Source organism: Oncorhynchus tshawytscha, linkage group LG20 (assembly GCF_018296145.1).
Source record: "Oncorhynchus tshawytscha isolate Ot180627B linkage group LG20, Otsh_v2.0, whole genome shotgun sequence".
Taxonomy (NCBI): domain Eukaryota; kingdom Metazoa; phylum Chordata; class Actinopteri; order Salmoniformes; family Salmonidae; genus Oncorhynchus; species Oncorhynchus tshawytscha.
In genome coordinates, this window is record NC_056448.1 from 5,031,808 (window position 1) to 5,051,697 (window position 19,890).

General features: G+C 46.3%; 1 protein-coding gene across 2 annotated transcripts in view; it reads left to right on the top strand.

The window, feature by feature from the left end:
• LOC112219669 (tyrosine-protein kinase JAK2-like) overlaps positions 1-19,890 on the top strand; it is a 93,320-nt gene that overhangs the window by 57,338 nt on the left and 16,092 nt on the right. The window contains exons 8-15 of one of the 2 annotated variants that reach the window (XM_042302091.1): positions 4,569-4,726; positions 4,809-4,920; positions 5,131-5,320; positions 6,261-6,382; positions 6,621-6,755; positions 8,965-9,052; positions 11,932-12,059; positions 12,701-12,839. In XM_042302091.1, coding sequence (XP_042158025.1) covers positions 4,569-4,726; positions 4,809-4,920; positions 5,131-5,320; positions 6,261-6,382; positions 6,621-6,755; positions 8,965-9,052; positions 11,932-12,059; positions 12,701-12,839 — 1,072 coding nt within the window. The remainder of the gene's footprint in view (positions 1-4,568; positions 4,727-4,808; positions 4,921-5,130; positions 5,321-6,260; positions 6,383-6,620; positions 6,756-8,964; positions 9,053-11,931; positions 12,060-12,700; positions 12,840-19,890) is intronic. The other variant, XM_024381132.2, reaches the window with a different exon arrangement.

The window sequence follows — 19,890 nt, forward strand, 5'->3', positions numbered from 1 at the left end:
ACCACGTGTAACAACACCTGCACAGGATCGGTACATCCGAACATCACACCTGCTGGTCAGGTACAGGATGGCAACAACAACTGCCCGAGTTACACCAGGAATGCACAATCCTTCCATCAGTGTTCAGACTGTCCACAATAGGCTGAGAGAGGCTCGACTGAGGGCTTGTAGGCCTGTTGTCAGGTGAGGAGGACCTGCCTTACATCACCGGCAACAACGTCGCCTACGGGCACAAATCCACCGTCGCTGGACCAGACAGGACTGGCAAAAAGTGCTCTTCACTGATGAGTCACTGTCTTGTCTCACCAGGGGTGATGGTCGGATTCGCATTTATCGTTGAAGGAATGAGCGTTACACCGAGGCCTGTACTCTGGAGCAGGATCTATTTGGAGGTGGATGGTTCGTCATGGTCTGGGGCGGCGTGTCACAGCATCACCGGACTGAGCTTGTTGTCATTGCAGGAAATCTCAACGCTGTGCATTACAGGGAAGACATCCTCCTCCCTCATGTGGTACCCTTCCTGCAGGCTCCTCCTGACATGACCCTGCAGCATGACAATGCCACCAGCCATACTGCTCGTTCTGTGCGTGATTTCCTGCAAGACAGGAATGTCAGTGTTCTGCCATGGCCAGCGAAGAGCCCAGATCTCAATCCCATTGAACACCTCTGGGACCTGTTAGATCAGAGGGTGAGGGCTAGGGCCATTCCTTGGTGGAAGAGTGGGGTAACATCTCACAGCAAGAACTGGCAAATCTGGTGCAGTCCATGAGGAGGAGATGCACTGCAGTACTTAGTATCTGGTGTGGCCACCAGCTGCAATGACTGTTACTTTTGGTTTTGACCACCCCCCCTTTGTTCAGGGACACATTGTTCCATCTCTCTTAGTCACATGTCTATGGAACTTGATCAGTTTGTCTCAGTTGTTGAATCTTGTTATGTTCACACACATATTTACACATGTTAAGTTTGCTGAAAATAAACGCAGTTGACAGTGAGGACGTTTCTTGCTGTTTATTACCCTACAGCCACTTGTACACCTTGTATGTGTGGAAGAGTTTCTTGGGTCAGCGTGGCGGAGGTGACGTTGCCTACCCTCACCACCTGGGATCTGCCCTTCAGGAAGTCCAGGATCCAGTTGCAGAGGGAGGTGTTCCGGTGTCCTAAGCTTGGTGACGAGCTTGGAAGGGACAATAATGTTCATCGCTGAGCTGTAGTCAATGAACAGCATTCTCACATAGGTGTACCTCTTTTTTAGGTGGGTTAGGGCCGTGTGAAGTGCAATTGTGATTGTGTCGTCTATTGATCCGTTGGGGGGGGGTGCAAATTGGAGTGGGTCTAGGGTGTCTGGGATGAGGGTGTTGATGTGTGCCATAATCAGCCTCTTTAAGCACTTCATGATTACAGATGTGAGTTCTGCAGGATGGTAGTCATTGTGGCATGAAGCCTTAAGAGTTCTTGGGACCAGGAATGATGGTGGTCATCTTGAAACATGGGGATTACAGACTGGAACAAGGAGAGGTTGAAAATTACCATGAATATCCCTTCCAGCTGTTCTGCGCATTCTCTGAGAATGTGCCCTGGAATACCGTTGAGCCACACAGCCTTGTGGGTGTTGACTAGGACTGTGGCGGTCATTACATTTTGTCAGCCAGTTATCATCTTACGGTAATTTACCGTTAATTAACAAACACATTCAGCATCTCCAGGCCGCCATGCATACAAGCTGCTCATCTGCGCACTTGGAACTTTTACATATTTAAAACGTTCTAATAAATCAATGTAATCTATACCATCACAATAAATGCATTATTTTAGGCAGGTCTAAAGAAACATAATGTAAAGAAAATCTGTTTCAGAAGAACAGAATATGAGTTGGCCTACTGTATGTTATCTGGCTATGCGCCATAGGCTGGAGGCTTGTTCATTTAGCAGACATGATATGCTTATGTCCCGTGCCAAATCTATGATTGTGTAGTAAGAAGAATATAATTGAGGTTGGCGAGATAAAATGTGAAGGATATTTTTCCCATTCCGAAGCGGCTATGTTGAGCATAAATGTGATCATTTGAAACCGGTCCTATAGGCTATCGACTTTAGTTGTGAATGATGCAAGTCTTAGAATGTCTTACAAATCAGAACGTATATGGGTTGCATAGTGCAACTATAGGCTATTGATGCGTTTGAGAAAGTATCCAAAAAAAGTTGCGCTCTGTTCTTTGAAACCACACGCTCATTGCTCACATGGAGTGCTACAAACAAAAGGCAATGAAAAAAATTGACAAAACACCTAAAATGATGGTAATGAAATTAACCAAAACTTGTTTCTCACAAGTGTAGCAGGTGGTGAACTCTGCATTCAACGTTTCCTCTCTGGGAATGAGAACGGTAAATTACTGTAGTACATACACTAACATAAATGAATGTAACCAAATGACGGGGATGAACGGAGAAATTTACTAGGCCTACGGGTGTCTTGGAAATTCAGTACTGAGCGAGACGTCATTTCTTCAAACAATCATCTTTTTATTTAATATCGATAAATTATTGCGATAATGAAACCGCCAACCCAACAGCCTTGAATAAACAATCAAAGGGAAAAGAATTCACACAATGAAACAATGAAACCAAGAATAGGCGGGAGAAGCACATTCTGGAGAGCAGTGCTTGCATTCTGGAGAGGGAAGGCCATATATTTGCCACACACCCCCCCTCCCCTTGTCTCCATTATTTTTTTTAATACTCAAGACACATTATCTAAACACATTTTAGATGCTTTTCACTGGCAGCCGCAAACAATAATCAGCTAGGCCTATTGCCATACGCACTGCCCAAATTGCGGGCTTCCCAAATAGGCATAGGCCTATGAGCTTGTGATTTTAAAACAACCCACAGCTATTTTGTTTCAAAGAAGATTATGATCCTCTGTGGCTAAGTCAAGCTCTCTGATAAAGTATTTGGAATGATTTCATTTAGACAGGAGTAATTATAGAATTTTGGCAAAACGTCAATTTACTTTAGGGGAAGTCAGCATCTGAACAGTGCACTATGCACCCACCAACTTTCCTTTCTAATTCGAAAGTGGCTGAAACCAGAGATCTGTATATAATGATGAAATACGCATGTCTCCACCCTAGCAATGTTAGTCGTTGTCCCAAAGGCAGGAGTGCAGGCAATCTTAGGTGTGCATATTACAGTATGCCCATAGAAACGCATTGGGCTTATTCGGGGAAGATTTTTGCAAGAGGGAACCCTCTCGCTTCGCCTCTTCCTCTCTGCTGAAACTAGCGAGCGAAACAGAGCCCCTCTCTTACTATATGTAGCCCATGTGTCAGAAGCTGTCTGGACAGAAAAAAGTATGACATGCCATACTCCTTTTGTCCAGACAGCATCAGATACATGGTCTACACATACTGAGACAGACTGAATGGAGGCTGCTTTTCCACAGTTTAAAAAAAAAATGTTTATTTGTATTTTTTTCAGTCATGCTGGGTAGGCTACTCCAGTTATTTCACTCCTCACATCTACCACTGTTCGAGGAGCATGAAGCCTCACGTTGCGGGACAGTTGATATTTCGCCCAAACGCTGTATGCCACGGGCTCTCCAAGCCTGTTCCTGCAGCTACCCAGTGTGGTGGTAAATACGGTTACCACAAACAGCCCTAGTGTTGACCGGATTAATTACGTCGGCCTTGTCAGGTTGCTGGTTCATATCTGGCTCAAAGGAACAACGAGGCCTTTTCCGTTAGAAAAGCATGTCAGAGTACTGACCCAACCCTCTCTTTTCCTCCATCTTCTTTAAACTCTCTCGCTCGCTCTCTCGCTCTCTCTCTCGCTCTCTCGCTCTCTCGCTCTCTCTCTCTCTCTCGCTCTCTCGCTCGCTCGCTCTCTCGCTCTCTCGCTCTCTCGCTCTCTCTCTCGCTCTCTCTCTCGCTCTCTCTCTCGCTCTCTCTCTCTCTCTCTCTCTCGCTCTCTCTCTCTCTCGCTCTCTCTCTCTCTCTCTCTCTCTCTCTCGCTCTCTCTCTCGCTCTCTCTCTCTCGCTCTCTCTCTCTCGCTCTCTCTCTCTCTCTCGCTCTCTCTCTCGCTCTCTCGCTCTCTCTCTCTCGCTCTCTCTCTCTCGCTCTCTCTCGCTCTCTCTCTCTCTCGCTCTCTCTCTCTCGCTCTCTCTCGCTCTCTCTCTCGCTCTCTCGCTCTCTCGCTCTCTCGCTCTCTCGCTCTCTCGCTCTCTCTCGCTCTCTCTCGCTCTCTCTCGCTCTCTCTCGCTCTCTCTCTCTCTCTCGCTCTCTCTCGCTCTCTCTCTCTCTCGCTCTCTCTCTCTCTCGCTCTCTCTCGCTCTCTCTCGCTCTCTCTCGCTCTCTCTCGCTCTCTCTCGCTCTCTCGCTCTCTCGCTCTCTCTCGCTCTCTCTCGCTCTCTCTCGCTCTCTCTCGCTCTCTCTCGCTCTCTCTCGCTCTCTCTCGCTCTCTCTCGCTCTCTCTCGCTCTCTCTCGCTCTCTCTCGCTCTCTCTCGCTCTCTCTCGCTCTCTCGCTCTCTCGCGCTCTCTCTCGCTCTCTCTCTCCCCTACTACACAGGAGCTGGAGTTCCGTTCCCTGTCGGAGGCTCTGTCCTTTGTGTCCTTGGTGGATGGCTACTACCGGCTCATAGCAGACTCCCACCACTACCTGTGTAAAGAGACGGCGCCCCCTAAGCTGCTGGAGGCCATTCAGAGCTACTGTCACGGCCCGGTTTCGTAAGTCAAGTGTGTGTGCGTACGCTCACGCTCACACTCGACCATGACTGAACCCATCTGTCCTCTCCATCTCTGTCCTCAGGATGGAGTTTGCGACCAGTAAGCTGCGACGGTCTGGGAATCATAAGGGTCTGTACATCCTCCGCAGCAGCCCTAAGGACTACAACAAATACTTCCTGACCTTTGTAGTGGGGGTGAGTACAATGCATGATACTGGTGCTGTGGCCCCAGAGTCCCCTGACCCACTGCTCTAACTTTAAAACTAGAACTATTCATGTTTAGTCCAGAACAGACTTATGTTAGCCTTTCCCCTCATGTGTACATTTTAGAACCTTACTGTCAAAAGTGTATGTCTGTCTCTGTGTGTATATGTCTTTAACCTGTTCCCCCTCTCTTCTCTGAAGCAGAGTGACAGCCTGGTGGAGTTTAAGCACTGCCAGATAGTGAAGACAGACCAGGGAGAGTACGTCCTCTCTGGGGCTAAGAAGAGCTTCAGCTCTCTAAGGGAGCTGCTCCACTGCTACCAGAAGGAGGCGCTGCGCTCTGACGGATACATCTTCAAGTTCACCAAGTGCTGCCCGCCAAAGGCTAAAGGTGAGAGGTCCGGGGATAAGGAGCAGCAATGGGTCATAGCTGTGGTTTTGTGTTTATAACAATAACATAAACTGTCCTACTTGATTTCATTGACCAATGTTAGCAATTTGGGTAAACGTTTGGGCTCGCTCTCCAGCCACACTTGACTCTCGATCTATATTCTCACAGGAGTTTAATAAACAAATAATGCACTATCCTTCAAAAGGAGACGTGACACACGGATCGAGGAAAGGATGAATGCAGCAAAGTACAGAGAGATGAAAACCTGCTCCAGAGCACTCAGGATCTCGGACTGGGGAGAAGGTTCACCGACCCTGATACTGAATACTTTCCAAAGTGCGATTTATATGAACCGATTCTAATAAGATTTCATGTAGCTAAAATGCTGTCGTTTCCACTTTGAATGCAACAATGGTTAACGCACAAAGTTATTTTCAGAGAGATGGCTAACAGCAAGCGCTGCAACACAAAACACAGTTCCGCTCACCAGATGATGATCATTTGAAACTTCTTGTTCAAAGTTATTCTTGAAAGGAAGAAGCTAACAAATTAGCAACAACATCGTCTTTGATACCTGCTGCAACCGCTGCAAACTAGCCAACAACAAAAGCTAGATAGGCTGTGGGAAAACTACTGTTCGCTGTTGCGCAGTGACCTGTTTCCAGACGTTTTTGTAAAAATGGTCCCACCCATTAAGTCAAAATGTGACTGGTGACATTTAGTCTTGAATTGGACTTGCATTTTTCTGGTCTTGGCTCGGTCTCGGACCTCTTGTCCCCCTCCCGGTCTTGACTCACATACAATAACAAAATGTATGTACCCCACTAGTTGCGTTCTACCCTATATTCACAGGTTACTTAAGGAGTTACGGGGGAGACGAAGACAATCTCTTTATATACCCCTAACTCTACATCTTCATCTCTGTCCCATCTTTCTGCAGACAAGTCTAACCTGTTGGTCTGCAGGGGTAACCAGGGTGCTGAGGTACCGCTCTCCCCCTCCCTCCACAGACACATTAGCCAGATGGTGTTCCACAAGATACGCAAAGAGGACCTTGTCATCGTAAGATACCTCTCTCAAACACTCTTTTTCTACCTATCCGTATTCCTCCTCACTCATTACTAAAAATGAATCGCTCTGGTCAATTAGGTTGAGAGCAGAGGCCACTGGGTTCTGTACAAACACACACACACACGTACAAAAAATACATCTGAAGAGGCGATAATTGGGTAGGTTGGGGGTAGTAACAGACCTGCCACTTAAGCACCAGGGAATTGATTGTGTTCCCTGTGTGTTACAGAAAGAAAGTCTGGGTCAGGGAACGTTCACTAAGATCTTCTGTGGCGTGAGGAAGGAGCTTGGGGACTATGGAGAGATTCACCAGATGGACGTCATTGTCAAGATCCTGGACAAGGCCCATCGCAACTACTCCGAGGTTAGTTAAGAAAATGACTCTCACATCAGTAAGAGATTCATCTGAACTTAGTCTTTGATTTTAATCAATGCATGAAAAAGTGAAAACTCCATGTAAATCCAAGTTAGGATATGACCCTACGAGAGCTGTAATGTTCAGGAGCTAGTCTTGATTTGACTTGAATACAAGTCTGCATCCGTTTTTGAAAGCAGTGGTGTAAAGTACTGAAGTAAAAATACTTTAAAGTACTACTTACAGTTGAAGTCGGAAGTTTACAGACACTTAGGTTGGAGTCATTTAAAACTCGTTTTTCAGCCACTCCACAAATTTCTTGTTAACAAACGATAGTTTTGGCAAGTCAGATAGAACATCTACGTTGTGCATGACAAAAGTAATTTTTCCAACAATTGTTTACAGACAGATTATTTAACTTATAATTCACTGTCACAATTCTAGTGGGCCAGAAGTTTACATACACTAAGTTGACTGTGCCTTTAAACAGCTTGGAAAATTCCAGAAAATCATGTCATGGCTTTAGAAGCTTCTGATAGGCTAATTGACATAATTTGAGTCAATTGGAGGTGTACCTTTGGATGTATTTCAAGGCCTCATGGGAAAATCAAAAGAACTCAGCCAAGACCTCAGAAAAACAATTGTAGACCTCCACGAGTCTGGTTCATCCTTGGGAGCAATTTCCAAATGAAGGAAGGTTCCACGTTCATCTGTACAAACAATTGTACACAAGTATAAACACCACAGGACCACGCAGCTGTCATACCGCTCAGGAAGGAGACGCATTCGGTCTCCTGGAGATGAACATCCTTTGGAGCGAAAAGTGCAAATCAATCCCAGAACAACAGCAGAGGACCTTGTGAAGATGCTGGAGGAAATGGCTACAAAAGTATCTATATCCATGGTAAAACGAGTCCTATAACGACATAACCTGAAAGGCTGCTCAGCAAGGAAGAAGCCACTGCTCCAAAACTGTCATAAAACAGCCAGACTACGGTTTGCAACTGCACATGGGGACAAAGATAGTACTTTTTAGAGAAATGTTCTGATGAAACAAAAATAGAACTGTTTGGCCATAATGACCATCGTTATGTTTGGAGGAAAAAGGGGGAGGCTTGCAAGCCGAAGAACACCATCCCAACCGTGAAGCACGGGGGTGGCAGCATCATGTTGTGGGGGCGCTTTGCTGCAGGAGGGAATGCTGCACTTCACAAAATAGATGGCATCACGAGGTAGGAAAATTAGGTGGATATATTGAAGCAACATCTCAAGACATCAGTCAGGAAGTTAAAGCTTGGTCGCAAATGAGTCTTCCAAATGGACAATGACCACAAGTATACATCCAGAGTTGTGGCAAAATGGCTTAACGACAACAGTCAAGGTGTCACAAAGCCCTGACCTCAATCCCATAGAGAATGTGTGAGCAGAACTGTGATGAAAGACATAAAAGCTGAAATAAATCATTCTCTCTACCATTATTCTGACATTTCACATTCTTAAAATAAAGTGGTGATCCTAACTGACCTAAGACAGGGAATTTTTACTAGGACTAAATGTCAGGAATTGTGAAAAACTGAGTTTAAATGTATTTGGCTAAGGTGTATGTAAACTTTAACTGTAAGTCGTTTTTTGGTATCTGTACTTTACTATTTATATTTTTGCCTACTTTTACTTCCATTACATTCCTAAAGTAAATAAAGGACTTTTTCCTCAGTTCATTTTCCCTGACACGCAAAAGTACTCGTTACACTTGGACAGGAAAATTGTCCAATTTACACACTTATCAAGAGAACATCCCAGGTCATCCCTACTGCCTCTGATCTGGTGGACTCACTAACACACACACATGCTTCATTTAGCAAATTATGTCTGAGTGTGGCCCTGCCTAAAGAAAAAAAGAAATTGTGCAGTCTGGTTTGCTTAATTTAAGTAATTTGAAATTATTTTTACTTTTTCTTTTGGTACTTAAGTATATTTGAGCAATTCCATTTACTTTGAATATATTTCAAACCAAATACTTTTAGACTTTTACTCAAGTAGTATTTTACTGGCTGACTTTTACTTGAGTCCTTTTCTATTAAGGTATCTTTACCTTTACTCAAGTATGAGTAAAGTGGGTACTTTTCCTACCACTGTTGAAAGGGACCGGAAAATGTCGTTTTGCAAATGGAATTTGTTCATTTACTATGTTTGCATTTTCAATTGTGTCTCTCACCAGTCGTTCTTTGAAGCCGCCAGTATGATGAGCCAGCTGTCCCATAAGCACATGCTCCTCAACTATGGCGTGTGTGTCTGCGGGGAGGAAAGTAAGTGACATCCCACAATTCAGTTATTCTGTTCCTCTCGCCTTTTCCTCTGATAGCCTACCTCTCCCTCCCAACCATAGCCCCTGAACTCTCCCTACTTCCCTGCCCTCTCTACAACACTGTTGACCTTTGTCTGTCTCTGCAGTCGGTGTCGTCTGTCTGAGGATCAGTGAAGGTGTCTATTATGATGGGATAAGGGTGTTTTTCTAATGGAGTCCTGCTGAGGCACGTAACAGAACACGAAAAGGTGTTTTTTATTGGACAAGTCCAGGTAGTCCCTCCCTTTTTTTCCAGTTTTCTTCCATTTGGTGCCTAATGAACATGACCCTGGCCACATGGTCTGTGTTCTCTGTGGGTTAGCATCAGGGCCAGCATTGGTCACCACACTGTCTGCCTGGACTAAAAGGCTTACAGTAGCTGTGACCTGTGACTACTGAATAGACTGATGCCCTGGGTTAATCCTATGATGTAATGACTGGAGCAGGCAGCTAATACATCAAGTGCTGGAACAGCATATAAAGCAGGCCTTGCTCTGTACACGGTGTGTACAAACCATTAGGAACACCTACCTTGTGTTATTTTTAGTATTACATTGTTATTGATTACTGCATTTTTGGGTTTAGTGCTTGAAAGAAAGGCATTTCACTGTACTTGGGCATGTGACATTAATACTTAAAACCTAAGGATAGAAAGGATGGCCTTTTCCATATTCTGTGGCATAAGAAACCCTTCCACATATGCAAGGTGTACAATAAGTGTCTGTAGGGCACTATAAACTGAGTGTACAGTCGTGGCCAAAAGTTTTGAGAATGACACAAATATACATTTTCACAAAGTCTGCTGCTCAGTTTGTATGATGGCAATTTGCATATACTCCAGAATGTTCTGAAGAGTGATCAGATGAATTGCAATTAATTGCAAAGTCCCTCTTTGCCATGCAAATGAACTGAATCCCCCCCAAAACATTTCCACTGCATTTAAGCCCTGCCACAAAAGGACCAGCTGACATCATGTCAGTGACCCTCTCGTTAAAACACAGGTGTGTGAGTTGACGAGGACAAGGCTGGAGATCACTCTGTCATGCTGATTGAGTTTGAATAACAGACTGTAATCTTCAAAAGGAGGGTGGTGCTTGGAATCATTGTTCTTCCTCTGTCAACCATGGTTACCTGCAAGGAAACACGTGCTGTCATCATTGCTTTGCACAAAAAGGGCTTCACAGGCAAGGATATTGCTGCCAGTAAGATTGCACCTAAATCAACCATTTATCGGATCATCAAGAACTTCAAGGAGAGCCGTTCAATTGTTGTGAAGAAGGCTTCAGGGCGCCCAAGAAAGTCCAGCAAGCACCAGGACCGTCTCCTAAAGTTGATTCAGCTGTGGGATCGGGGCACCACCAGTACAGAGCTTGCTCAGGAATGGCAGCAGGCAGGTGTGAGTGCATCTGCACGCACAGCGAGGCGAAGACTTTTGGAGGATGGCCTGGTGTCAAGAAGGGCAGCAAAGAAGCCACTTCTCTCCAGGAAAAACATCAGGGACAGACTGATATTCTGCAAAAGGTACAGGGATTGGACTGCTGAGGACTGGGGTGAAGTCATTTTCTCTGATGAATCCCCTTTCCGATTGTTTGGGACATCCGGAAAAAAGCTTGTCCGGAGAAGACAAGGTGAGCGCTTACCATTAGTCCTGTGTCATGCCAACAGTAAAGCATCCTGAGACCATTCATGTGTGGGGTTGCTTCTCAGGCAAGGGAGTGGGCTCACTCACAACTTTGCCTAAGAACACAGCCATCAATAAAGAATGGTACCAACACATCCTCCGAGAGCAACTTCTCCCAACCATCCAGGAACAGTTTGGTGACGAACAATGTCTTTTCCAGCATGATGGGGCACCTTGTCATAAGGCAAAAGTGATAACTAAGTGGGTCGGGGAACAAAACAGGAAACTCCCCAGACCTTAATCCCACTGAGAACTTGTGGTCAATCCTCAAGAGGCGGGTGGACAAACAAAAACCCACAAGTTCTGACAAACTCCAAGCATTGATTATGCAAGAATGGGCTGCCATAAGTCAGGATGCGGCCCAGAAGTTAATTGACTGCATACCAGGGCGGATTGCAGAGGTCTTGAAAAAGAAGGGTCAACACTGCAAATATTGACTCTTTGCATCAACTTCATGTAATTGTCAATAAAAGCCTTTGACACTTATGAAATGCTTGTAATTATACTTCAGTGTTCCATAGTAACATCTGACAAAAATATCTAAAGACACTGAAGCAGCAAACTTTGTGGAAATTAATATTTGTCATTCTCAAAACTTTTGGCCACGACTGTGCAAAACATTAAGAAAACGTGCTCTTTCCATGACATCGACCGACCAGGTGAAATCGATATCCTTTATTGAGGTCACTTGTTAACTCCACTTCAATCAGTATAGATGAAGGGGAGGTAGGCGTTTTAAGCCTTGAGACATTTGAGACGTGGATTGTGTACGTGTGCCATTCAGAGGGTGAATGGGCCTTTGTATGGTAGTAGGTACCAGGCGCACCGGTTTGAGTCAAGAACTTCAACGCTGCTGGGTTTTTCCACGATCAACAGTTTCCCGCGTGTGTTAATGGTCCACCATCCAACCAACTTGACACAACTGTGGGAAGCATTGGAGTCAACATGGGCCAGCATCCCTGTGGGTAGATGGAGATTGGATGCTTTTACAGTCCAACAGTCCTTATTAACCATTAGAAGCTTGGAAATGGCTTGCCCTCGTCGCGGCAACATGGTGTTCTATGGTAGTTGGAAGTCCCCTTTTTGTACAATTTGGCATCACTGTATTGTGCTGCGGTAGTACAGCTATGATTGTTGAATTATAATCCGTTGCTTTTCAGACATGATGGTGCAGGAGTATGTGAAGCTTGGCTCCCTGGATACATACCTGAAGAAGAATAAGAGCTCTGTGAACATCACCTGGAAGCTAGAGGTGGCCAAGCAGCTAGCCTGGGCTATGCATTACCTGGTATGACCAATCCAATCAGTTATACAGTAACACAAGAAGTTTCATTGCCACATACACCACATAGGTGCAAACAATGACCTAGTAAGACCCTAATCATCATCTCCTAGAAGAACCTCCAGGGTTCACACACACACACAAAATGTATGCAATCACTGTAAATCGCTTCGGCTCAAAGTGTCCGCTATGTGACCTGGGTGGTCTAGCAGTCAGTGCCGCTGCCTACAACACCCATACCAGAGTTGACATGGGTTCGAATCTGACCCACAGTCCACTGTGAAGCTTGATGATTAGTTGACCATTTCAATCAGCTGTGTAGTGCTAGGGCAAAAATCGAAACGTGCACCCCTTAAGATCCTGAGGACCGAGTTTAGGAAACCCTGGTCTGCTGTATGTGATGCACGCTCCTATCTTTCCCACTTTCCTCTCTGTCCAATAAAACATATAAAATACAGGTGTGTGTGTGTCTGTGTGTGTCTGTGTGTGTCTGTGTGTGTCTGTGTGTGTCTGTGTGTGTCTGTGTGTGTCTGTGTGTGTCTGTGTGTGTCTGTGTGTGTCTGTGTGTGTCTGTGTGTGTCTGTGTGTGTGTGGCAGCGTAATGGTATTACTTTTATTTGCAGTCTGTCATATTCTGTGTGTAACAGGAGGATAAGAACCTGATCCATGGAAACGTGTGTGCCAAGAACGTCCTGTTGATCCGAGAGGAGGACAAGAAGACTGGGAACCCTCCCTTCATCAAACTGAGTGACCCTGGAATCAGCATCACTGTCCTGCCCAAAGATGGTGGGCACCAGCTCTTGTATCAGTTATTACTAAGAAATGATACTTTACTGAACTTATGCATGTTCTTTACAGTGCATTTACAGGGCATTTAGAACCCAACAAGTCTTCCTCAGGCGGTGTTGATGCAAGGTATTCACCACATATAAAATATTTAAAAGGAAATAAATACTGTGTTAGAGGACACTCCTCTCTTCGCCACCCCTCTCTCCTCCACCAAGAGGAGATACTAGGAAATAAATACTGTGTTAGAGGACACTCCTCTCTTCGCCACCCCTCTCTCCTCCACCAAGAGGAGATACTAGGAAATAAATACTGTGTTAGAGGACACTCCTCTCTTCACCACCTCTCTCTCCTCCACCAAGAGGAGATACTAGGAAATAAATACTGTGTTGTTAGAGGACTCTCCTCTCTTCGCCACCCCTCTCTCCTCCACCAAGAGGAGATACTAGGTAATAAATACTGTGTTAGAGGACTCTCCTCTCTTCGCCACCCCTCTCTCCTCCACCAAGAGGAGATACTAGGTAATAAATACTGTGTTAGAGGACTCTCCTCTCTTCGCCACCCTCTCTCCTCCACCAAGAGGAGATACTAGGAAATAAATACTGTGTTGTTAGAGGACACTCCTCTCTTCACCACCCCTCTCTCCTCCACCAAGAGGAGATACTAGGAAATAAATACGTTGTTAGAGGACACTCCTCTCTTGCCACCCCTCTCTCCTCCACCAAGAGGAGATACTAGGAAATAAATACTGTGTTGTTAGAGGACACTCCTCTCTTCACCACCCCTCTCTCCTCCACCAAGAGGAGATACTAGGAAATAAATACTGTGTTGTTAGAGGACACTCCTCTCTCGCCACCCCTCTCTCCTCCACCAAGAGGAGATACTAGGAAATAAATACTGTGTTGTTAGAGGACACTCCTCTCTTCACCACCCCTCTCTCCTCCACCAAGAGGAGATACTAGGAAATAAATACTGTGTTGTTAGAGGACACTCCTCTCTTCGCCACCCCTCTCTCCTCCACCAAGAGGAGATACTAGGAAATAAATACTGTGTTGTTAGAGGACACTCCTCTCTTCACCACCCCTCTCTCCTCCACCAAGAGGAGATACTAGGAAATAAATACTGTGTTGTTAGAGGACACTCCTCTCTTCGCCACCCCTCTCTCCTCCACCAAGAGGAGATACTAGGAAATAAATACTGTGTTGTTAGAGGACACTCCTCTCTTCGCCACCCCTCTCTCCTCCACCAAGAGGAGATACTAGGAAATAAATACTGTGTTGTTAGAGGACACTCCTCTCTTCACCACCCCTCTCTCCTCCACCAAGAGGAGATACTAGGAAATAAATACTGTGTTGTTAGAGGACACTCCTCTCTTCGCCACCCCTCTCTCCTCCACCAAGAGGAGATACTAGGTAATAAATACTGTGTTGTTAGAGGACACTCCTCTCTTCGCCACCCCTCTCTCCTCCACCAAGAGGAGATACTAGGTAATAAATACTGTGTTAGAGGACACTCCTCTCTTCGCCACCCCTCTCTCCTCCACCAAGAGGAGATACTAGGAAATAAATACTGTGTTGTTAGAGGACACTCCTCTCTTCGCCACCCCTCTCTCCTCCACCAAGAGGAGATACTAGGTAATAAATACTGTGTTAGAGGACACTCCTCTCTTCGCCACCCCTCTCTCCTCCACCAAGAGGAGATACTAGGTAACAAATAAACACTCCTCTCTTCGCCACCAAGAGGAGATACTGAAATAAATACTGTGTTAGAGGACACTCCTCTCTTCGCCACCCCTCTCTCCTCCACCAAGAGGAGATACTAGGAAACAAATACTGTGTTAGAGGACACTCCTCTCTTCGCCACCCCTCTCTCCTCCACCAAGAGGAGATTGAAACAAATACTGTGTTAGAGGACACTCCTCTCTTCGCCACCCCTCTCTCCTCCACCAAGAGGAGATACTAGGAAATAAATACTGTGTTGTTAGAGGACACTCCTCTCTTCGCCACCCCTCTCTCCTCCACCAAGAGGAGATACTAGGTAATAAATACTGTGTTGTTAGAGGACACTCCTCTCTTCGCCACCCCTCTCTCCTCCACCAAGAGGAGATACTAGGTAATAAATACTGTGTTAGAGGACACTCCTCTCTTCGCCACCCCTCTCTCCTCCACCAAGAGGAGATACTAGGTAATAAATACTGTGTTGTTAGAGGACACTCCTCTCTTCGCCACCCCTCTCTCCTCCACCAAGAGGAGATACTAGGTAATAAATACTGTGTTGTTAGAGGACACTCCTCTCTTCGCCACCCCTCTCTCCTCCACCAAGAGGAGATACTAGGTAATAAATACTGTGTTGTTAGAGGACACTCCTCTCTTCGCCACCCCTCTCTCCTCCACCAAGAGGAGATACTAGGTAATAAATACTGTGTTGTTAGAGGACACTCCTCTCTTCGCCACCCCTCTCTCCTCCACCAAGAGGAGATACTAGGAAACAAATACTGTGTTAGAGGACACTCCTCTCTTCGCCACCCCTCTCTCCTCCACCAAGAGGAGATACTAGGAAATAAATACTGTGTTGTTAGAGGACACTCCTCTCTTCGCCACCCCTCTCTCCTCCACCAAGAGGAGATACTAGGAAATAAATACTGTGTTAGAGGACACTCCTCTCTTCGCCACCCCTCTCTCCTCCACCAAGAGGAGATACTAGGAAACAAGTACTGTGTTGTTAGAGGACACTCCTCTCTTCGCCACCCCTCTCTCCTCCACCAAGAGGAGATACTAGGTAATAAATACTGTGTTAGAGGACACTCCTCTCTTCGCCACCCCTCTCTCCTCCACCAAGAGGAGATACTAGGTAATAAATACTGTGTTGTTAGAGGACACTCCTCTCTTCGCCACCCCTCTCTCCTCCACCAAGAGGAGATACTAGGAAACAAATACTGTGTTGTTAGAGGACACTCCTCTCTTCGCCACCCCTCTCTCCTCCACCAAGAGGAGATACTAGGTAATAAATACTGTGTTAGAGGACACTCCTCTCTTCGCCACCCCTCTCTCCTCCACCAAGAGGAGATACTAGGTAATAAATACTGTGTTAGAGGACACTCCTCTCTTCGCCACCCCTCTCTCCTCCACCAAGAGGAGATACTAGGTAATAAATACTGTGTTGTTAGAGGACACTCCTCTCTTCGCCACCCCTCTCTCCTCCACCAAGAGGAGATACTAGGAAACAAATACTGTGTTGTTAGAGGACACTCCTCTCTTCGCCACCCCTCTCTCCTCCACCAAGAGGAGATACTAGGAAATAAATACTGTGTTGTTAGAGGACACTCCTCTCTCGCCACCCCTCTCTCCTCCACCAAGAGGAGATACTAGGAAACAAATACTGTGTTGTTAGAGGACACTCCTCTCTTCGCCACCCCTCTCTCCTCCACCAAGAGGAGATACTAGGAAACAAATACTGTGTTGTTAGAGGACACTCCTCTCTTCGCCACCCCTCTCTCCTCCACCAAGAGGAGATACTAGGTAATAAATACTGTGTTAGAGGACACTCCTCTCTTCGCCACCCCTCTCTCCTCCACCAAGAGGAGATACTAGGAAACAAATACTGTGTTGTTAGAGGACACTCCTCTCTTCGCCACCCCTCTCTCCTCCACCAAGAGGAGATACTAGGTAATAAATACTGTGTTAGAGGACACTCCTCTCTTCGCCACCCCTCTCTCCTCCACCAAGAGGAGATACTAGGTAATAAATACTGTGTTGTTAGAGGACACTCCTCTCTTCGCCACCCCTCTCTCCTCCACCAAGAGGAGATACTAGGAAACAAATACTGTGTTGTTAGAGGACACTCCTCTCTTCGCCACCCCTCTCTCCTCCACCAAGAGGAGATACTAGGAAATAAATACTGTGTTGTTAGAGGACACTCCTCTCTTCGCCACCCCTCTCTCCTCCACCAAGAGGAGATACTAGGAAATAAATACTGTGTTGTTAGAGGACACTCCTCTCTTCGCCACCCCTCTCTCCTCCACCAAGAGGAGATACTAGGAAATAAATACTGTGTTGTTAGAGGACACTCCTCTCTTCGCCACCCCTCTCTCCTCCACCAAGAGGAGATACTAGGAAATAAATACTGTGTTGTTAGAGGACACTCCTCTCTTCGCCACCCCTCTCTCCTCCACCAAGAGGAGATACTAGGAAATAAATACTGTGTTAGAGGACACTCCTCTCTTCGCCACCCCTCTCTCCTCCACCAAGAGGAGATACTAGGAAATAAATACTGTGTTGTTAGAGGACACTCCTCTCTTCGCCACCCCTCTCTCCTCCACCAAGAGGAGATACTAGGAAATAAATACTGCGTTGTTAGAGGACACTCCTCTCTTCGCCACCCCTCTCTCCTCCACCAAGAGGAGATACTAGGTAATAAATACTGTGTTGTTAGAGGACACTCCTCTCTTCGCCACCCCTCTCTCCTCCACCAAGAGGAGATACTAGGAAATAAATACTGTGTTAGAGGACACTCCTCTCTTCGCCACCCCTCTCTCCTCCACCAAGAGGAGATACTAGGTAATAAATACTGTGTTAGAGGACACTCCTCTCTTCGCCACCCCTCTCTCCTCCACCAAGAGGAGATACTAGGTAATAAATACTGCGTTGTTAGAGGACACTCCTCTCTTCGCCACCCCTCTCTCCTCCACCAAGAGGAGATACTAGGAAATAAATACTGTGTTGTTAGAGGACACTCCTCTCTTCGCCACCCCTCTCTCCTCCACCAAGAGGAGATACTAGGAAACAAGTACTGTGTTGTTAGAGGACACTCCTCTCTTCGCCACCCCTCTCTCCTCCACCAAGAGGAGATACTAGGTAATAAATACTGTGTTAGAGGACACTCCTCTCTTCGCCACCCCTCTCTCCTCCACCAAGAGGAGATACTAGGTAATAAATACTGTGTTGTTAGAGGACACTCCTCTCTTCGCCACCCCTCTCTCCTCCACCAAGAGGAGATACTAGGAAACAAATACTGTGTTGTTAGAGGACACTCCTCTCTTCGCCACCCCTCTCTCCTCCACCAAGAGGAGATACTAGGTAATAAATACTGTGTTAGAGGACACTCCTCTCTTCGCCACCCCTCTCTCCTCCACCAAGAGGAGATACTAGGTAATAAATACTGTGTTAGAGGACACTCCTCTCTTCGCCACCCCTCTCTCCTCCACCAAGAGGAGATACTAGGTAATAAATACTGTGTTGTTAGAGGACACTCCTCTCTTCGCCACCCCTCTCTCCTCCACCAAGAGGAGATACTAGGAAACAAATACTGTGTTGTTAGAGGACACTCCTCTCTTCGCCACCCCTCTCTCCTCCACCAAGAGGAGATACTAGGAAATAAATACTGTGTTGTTAGAGGACACTCCTCTCTTCGCCACCCCTCTCTCCTCCACCAAGAGGAGATACTAGGAAATAAATACTGTGTTGTTAGAGGACACTCCTCTCTTCGCCACCCCTCTCTCCTCCACCAAGAGGAGATACTAGGAAATAAATACTGTGTTGTTAGAGGACACTCCTCTCTTCGCCACCCCTCTCTCCTCCACCAAGAGGAGATACTAGGAAATAAATACTGTGTTGTTAGAGGACACTCCTCTCTTCGCCACCCCTCTCTCCTCCACCAAGAGGAGATACTAGGAAATAAATACTGTGTTAGAGGACACTCCTCTCTTCGCCACCCCTCTCTCCTCCACCAAGAGGAGATACTAGGAAATAAATACTGTGTTGTTAGAGGACACTCCTCTCTTCGCCACCCCTCTCTCCTCCACCAAGAGGAGATACTAGGAAATAAATACTGCGTTGTTAGAGGACACTCCTCTCTTCGCCACCCCTCTCTCCTCCACCAAGAGGAGATACTAGGTAATAAATACTGTGTTGTTAGAGGACACTCCTCTCTTCGCCACCCCTCTCTCCTCCACCAAGAGGAGATACTAGGAAATAAATACTGTGTTAGAGGACACTCCTCTCTTCGCCACCCCTCTCTCCTCCACCAAGAGGAGATACTAGGTAATAAATACTGTGTTAGAGGACACTCCTCTCTTCGCCACCCCTCTCTCCTCCACCAAGAGGAGATACTAGGTAATAAATACTGCGTTGTTAGAGGACACTCCTCTCTTCGCCACCCCTCTCTCCTCCACCAAGAGGAGATACTAGGTAATAAATACTGTGTTGTTAGAGGACACTCCTCTCTTCGCCACCCCTCTCTCCTCCACCAAGAGGAGATACTAGGAAACAAATACTGTGTTGTTAGAGGACACTCCTCTCTTCGCCACCCCTCTCTCCTCCACCAAGAGGAGATACTAGGTAATAAATACTGTGTTAGAGGACACTCCTCTCTTCGCCACCCCTCTCTCCTCCACCAAGAGGAGATACTAGGTAATAAATACTGCGTTGTTAGAGGACACTCCTCTCTTCGCCACCCCTCTCTCCTCCACCAAGAGGAGATACTAGGAAATAAATACTGTGTTAGAGGACACTCCTCTCTTCGCCACCCCTCTCTCCTCCACCAAGAGGAGATACTAGGTAATAAATACTGTGTTAGAGGACACTCCTCTCTTCGCCACCCCTCTCTCCTCCACCAAGAGGAGATACTAGGTAATAAATACTGTGTTAGAGGACACTCCTCTCTTCGCCACCCCTCTCTCCTCCACCAAGAGGAGATACTAGGTAATAAATACTGTGTTAGAGGACACACCCTCTCTCCTCCACCAAGAGGAGATACTAGGTAATAAATACTGTGTTAGAGGACACTCCTCTCTTCGCCACCCCTCTCTCCTCCACCAAGAGGAGATACTAGGTAATAAATACTGCGTTGTTAGAGGACACTCCTCTCTTCGCCACCCCTCTCTCCTCCACCAAGAGGAGATACTAGAAATAAATACTGTGTTAGAGGACACTCCTCTCTTCGCCACCCCTCTCTCCTCCACCAAGAGGAGATACTAGGAAATAAATACTGCGTTGTTAGAGGACACTCCTCTCTTCGCCACCCCTCTCTCCTCCACCAAGAGGAGATACTAGGA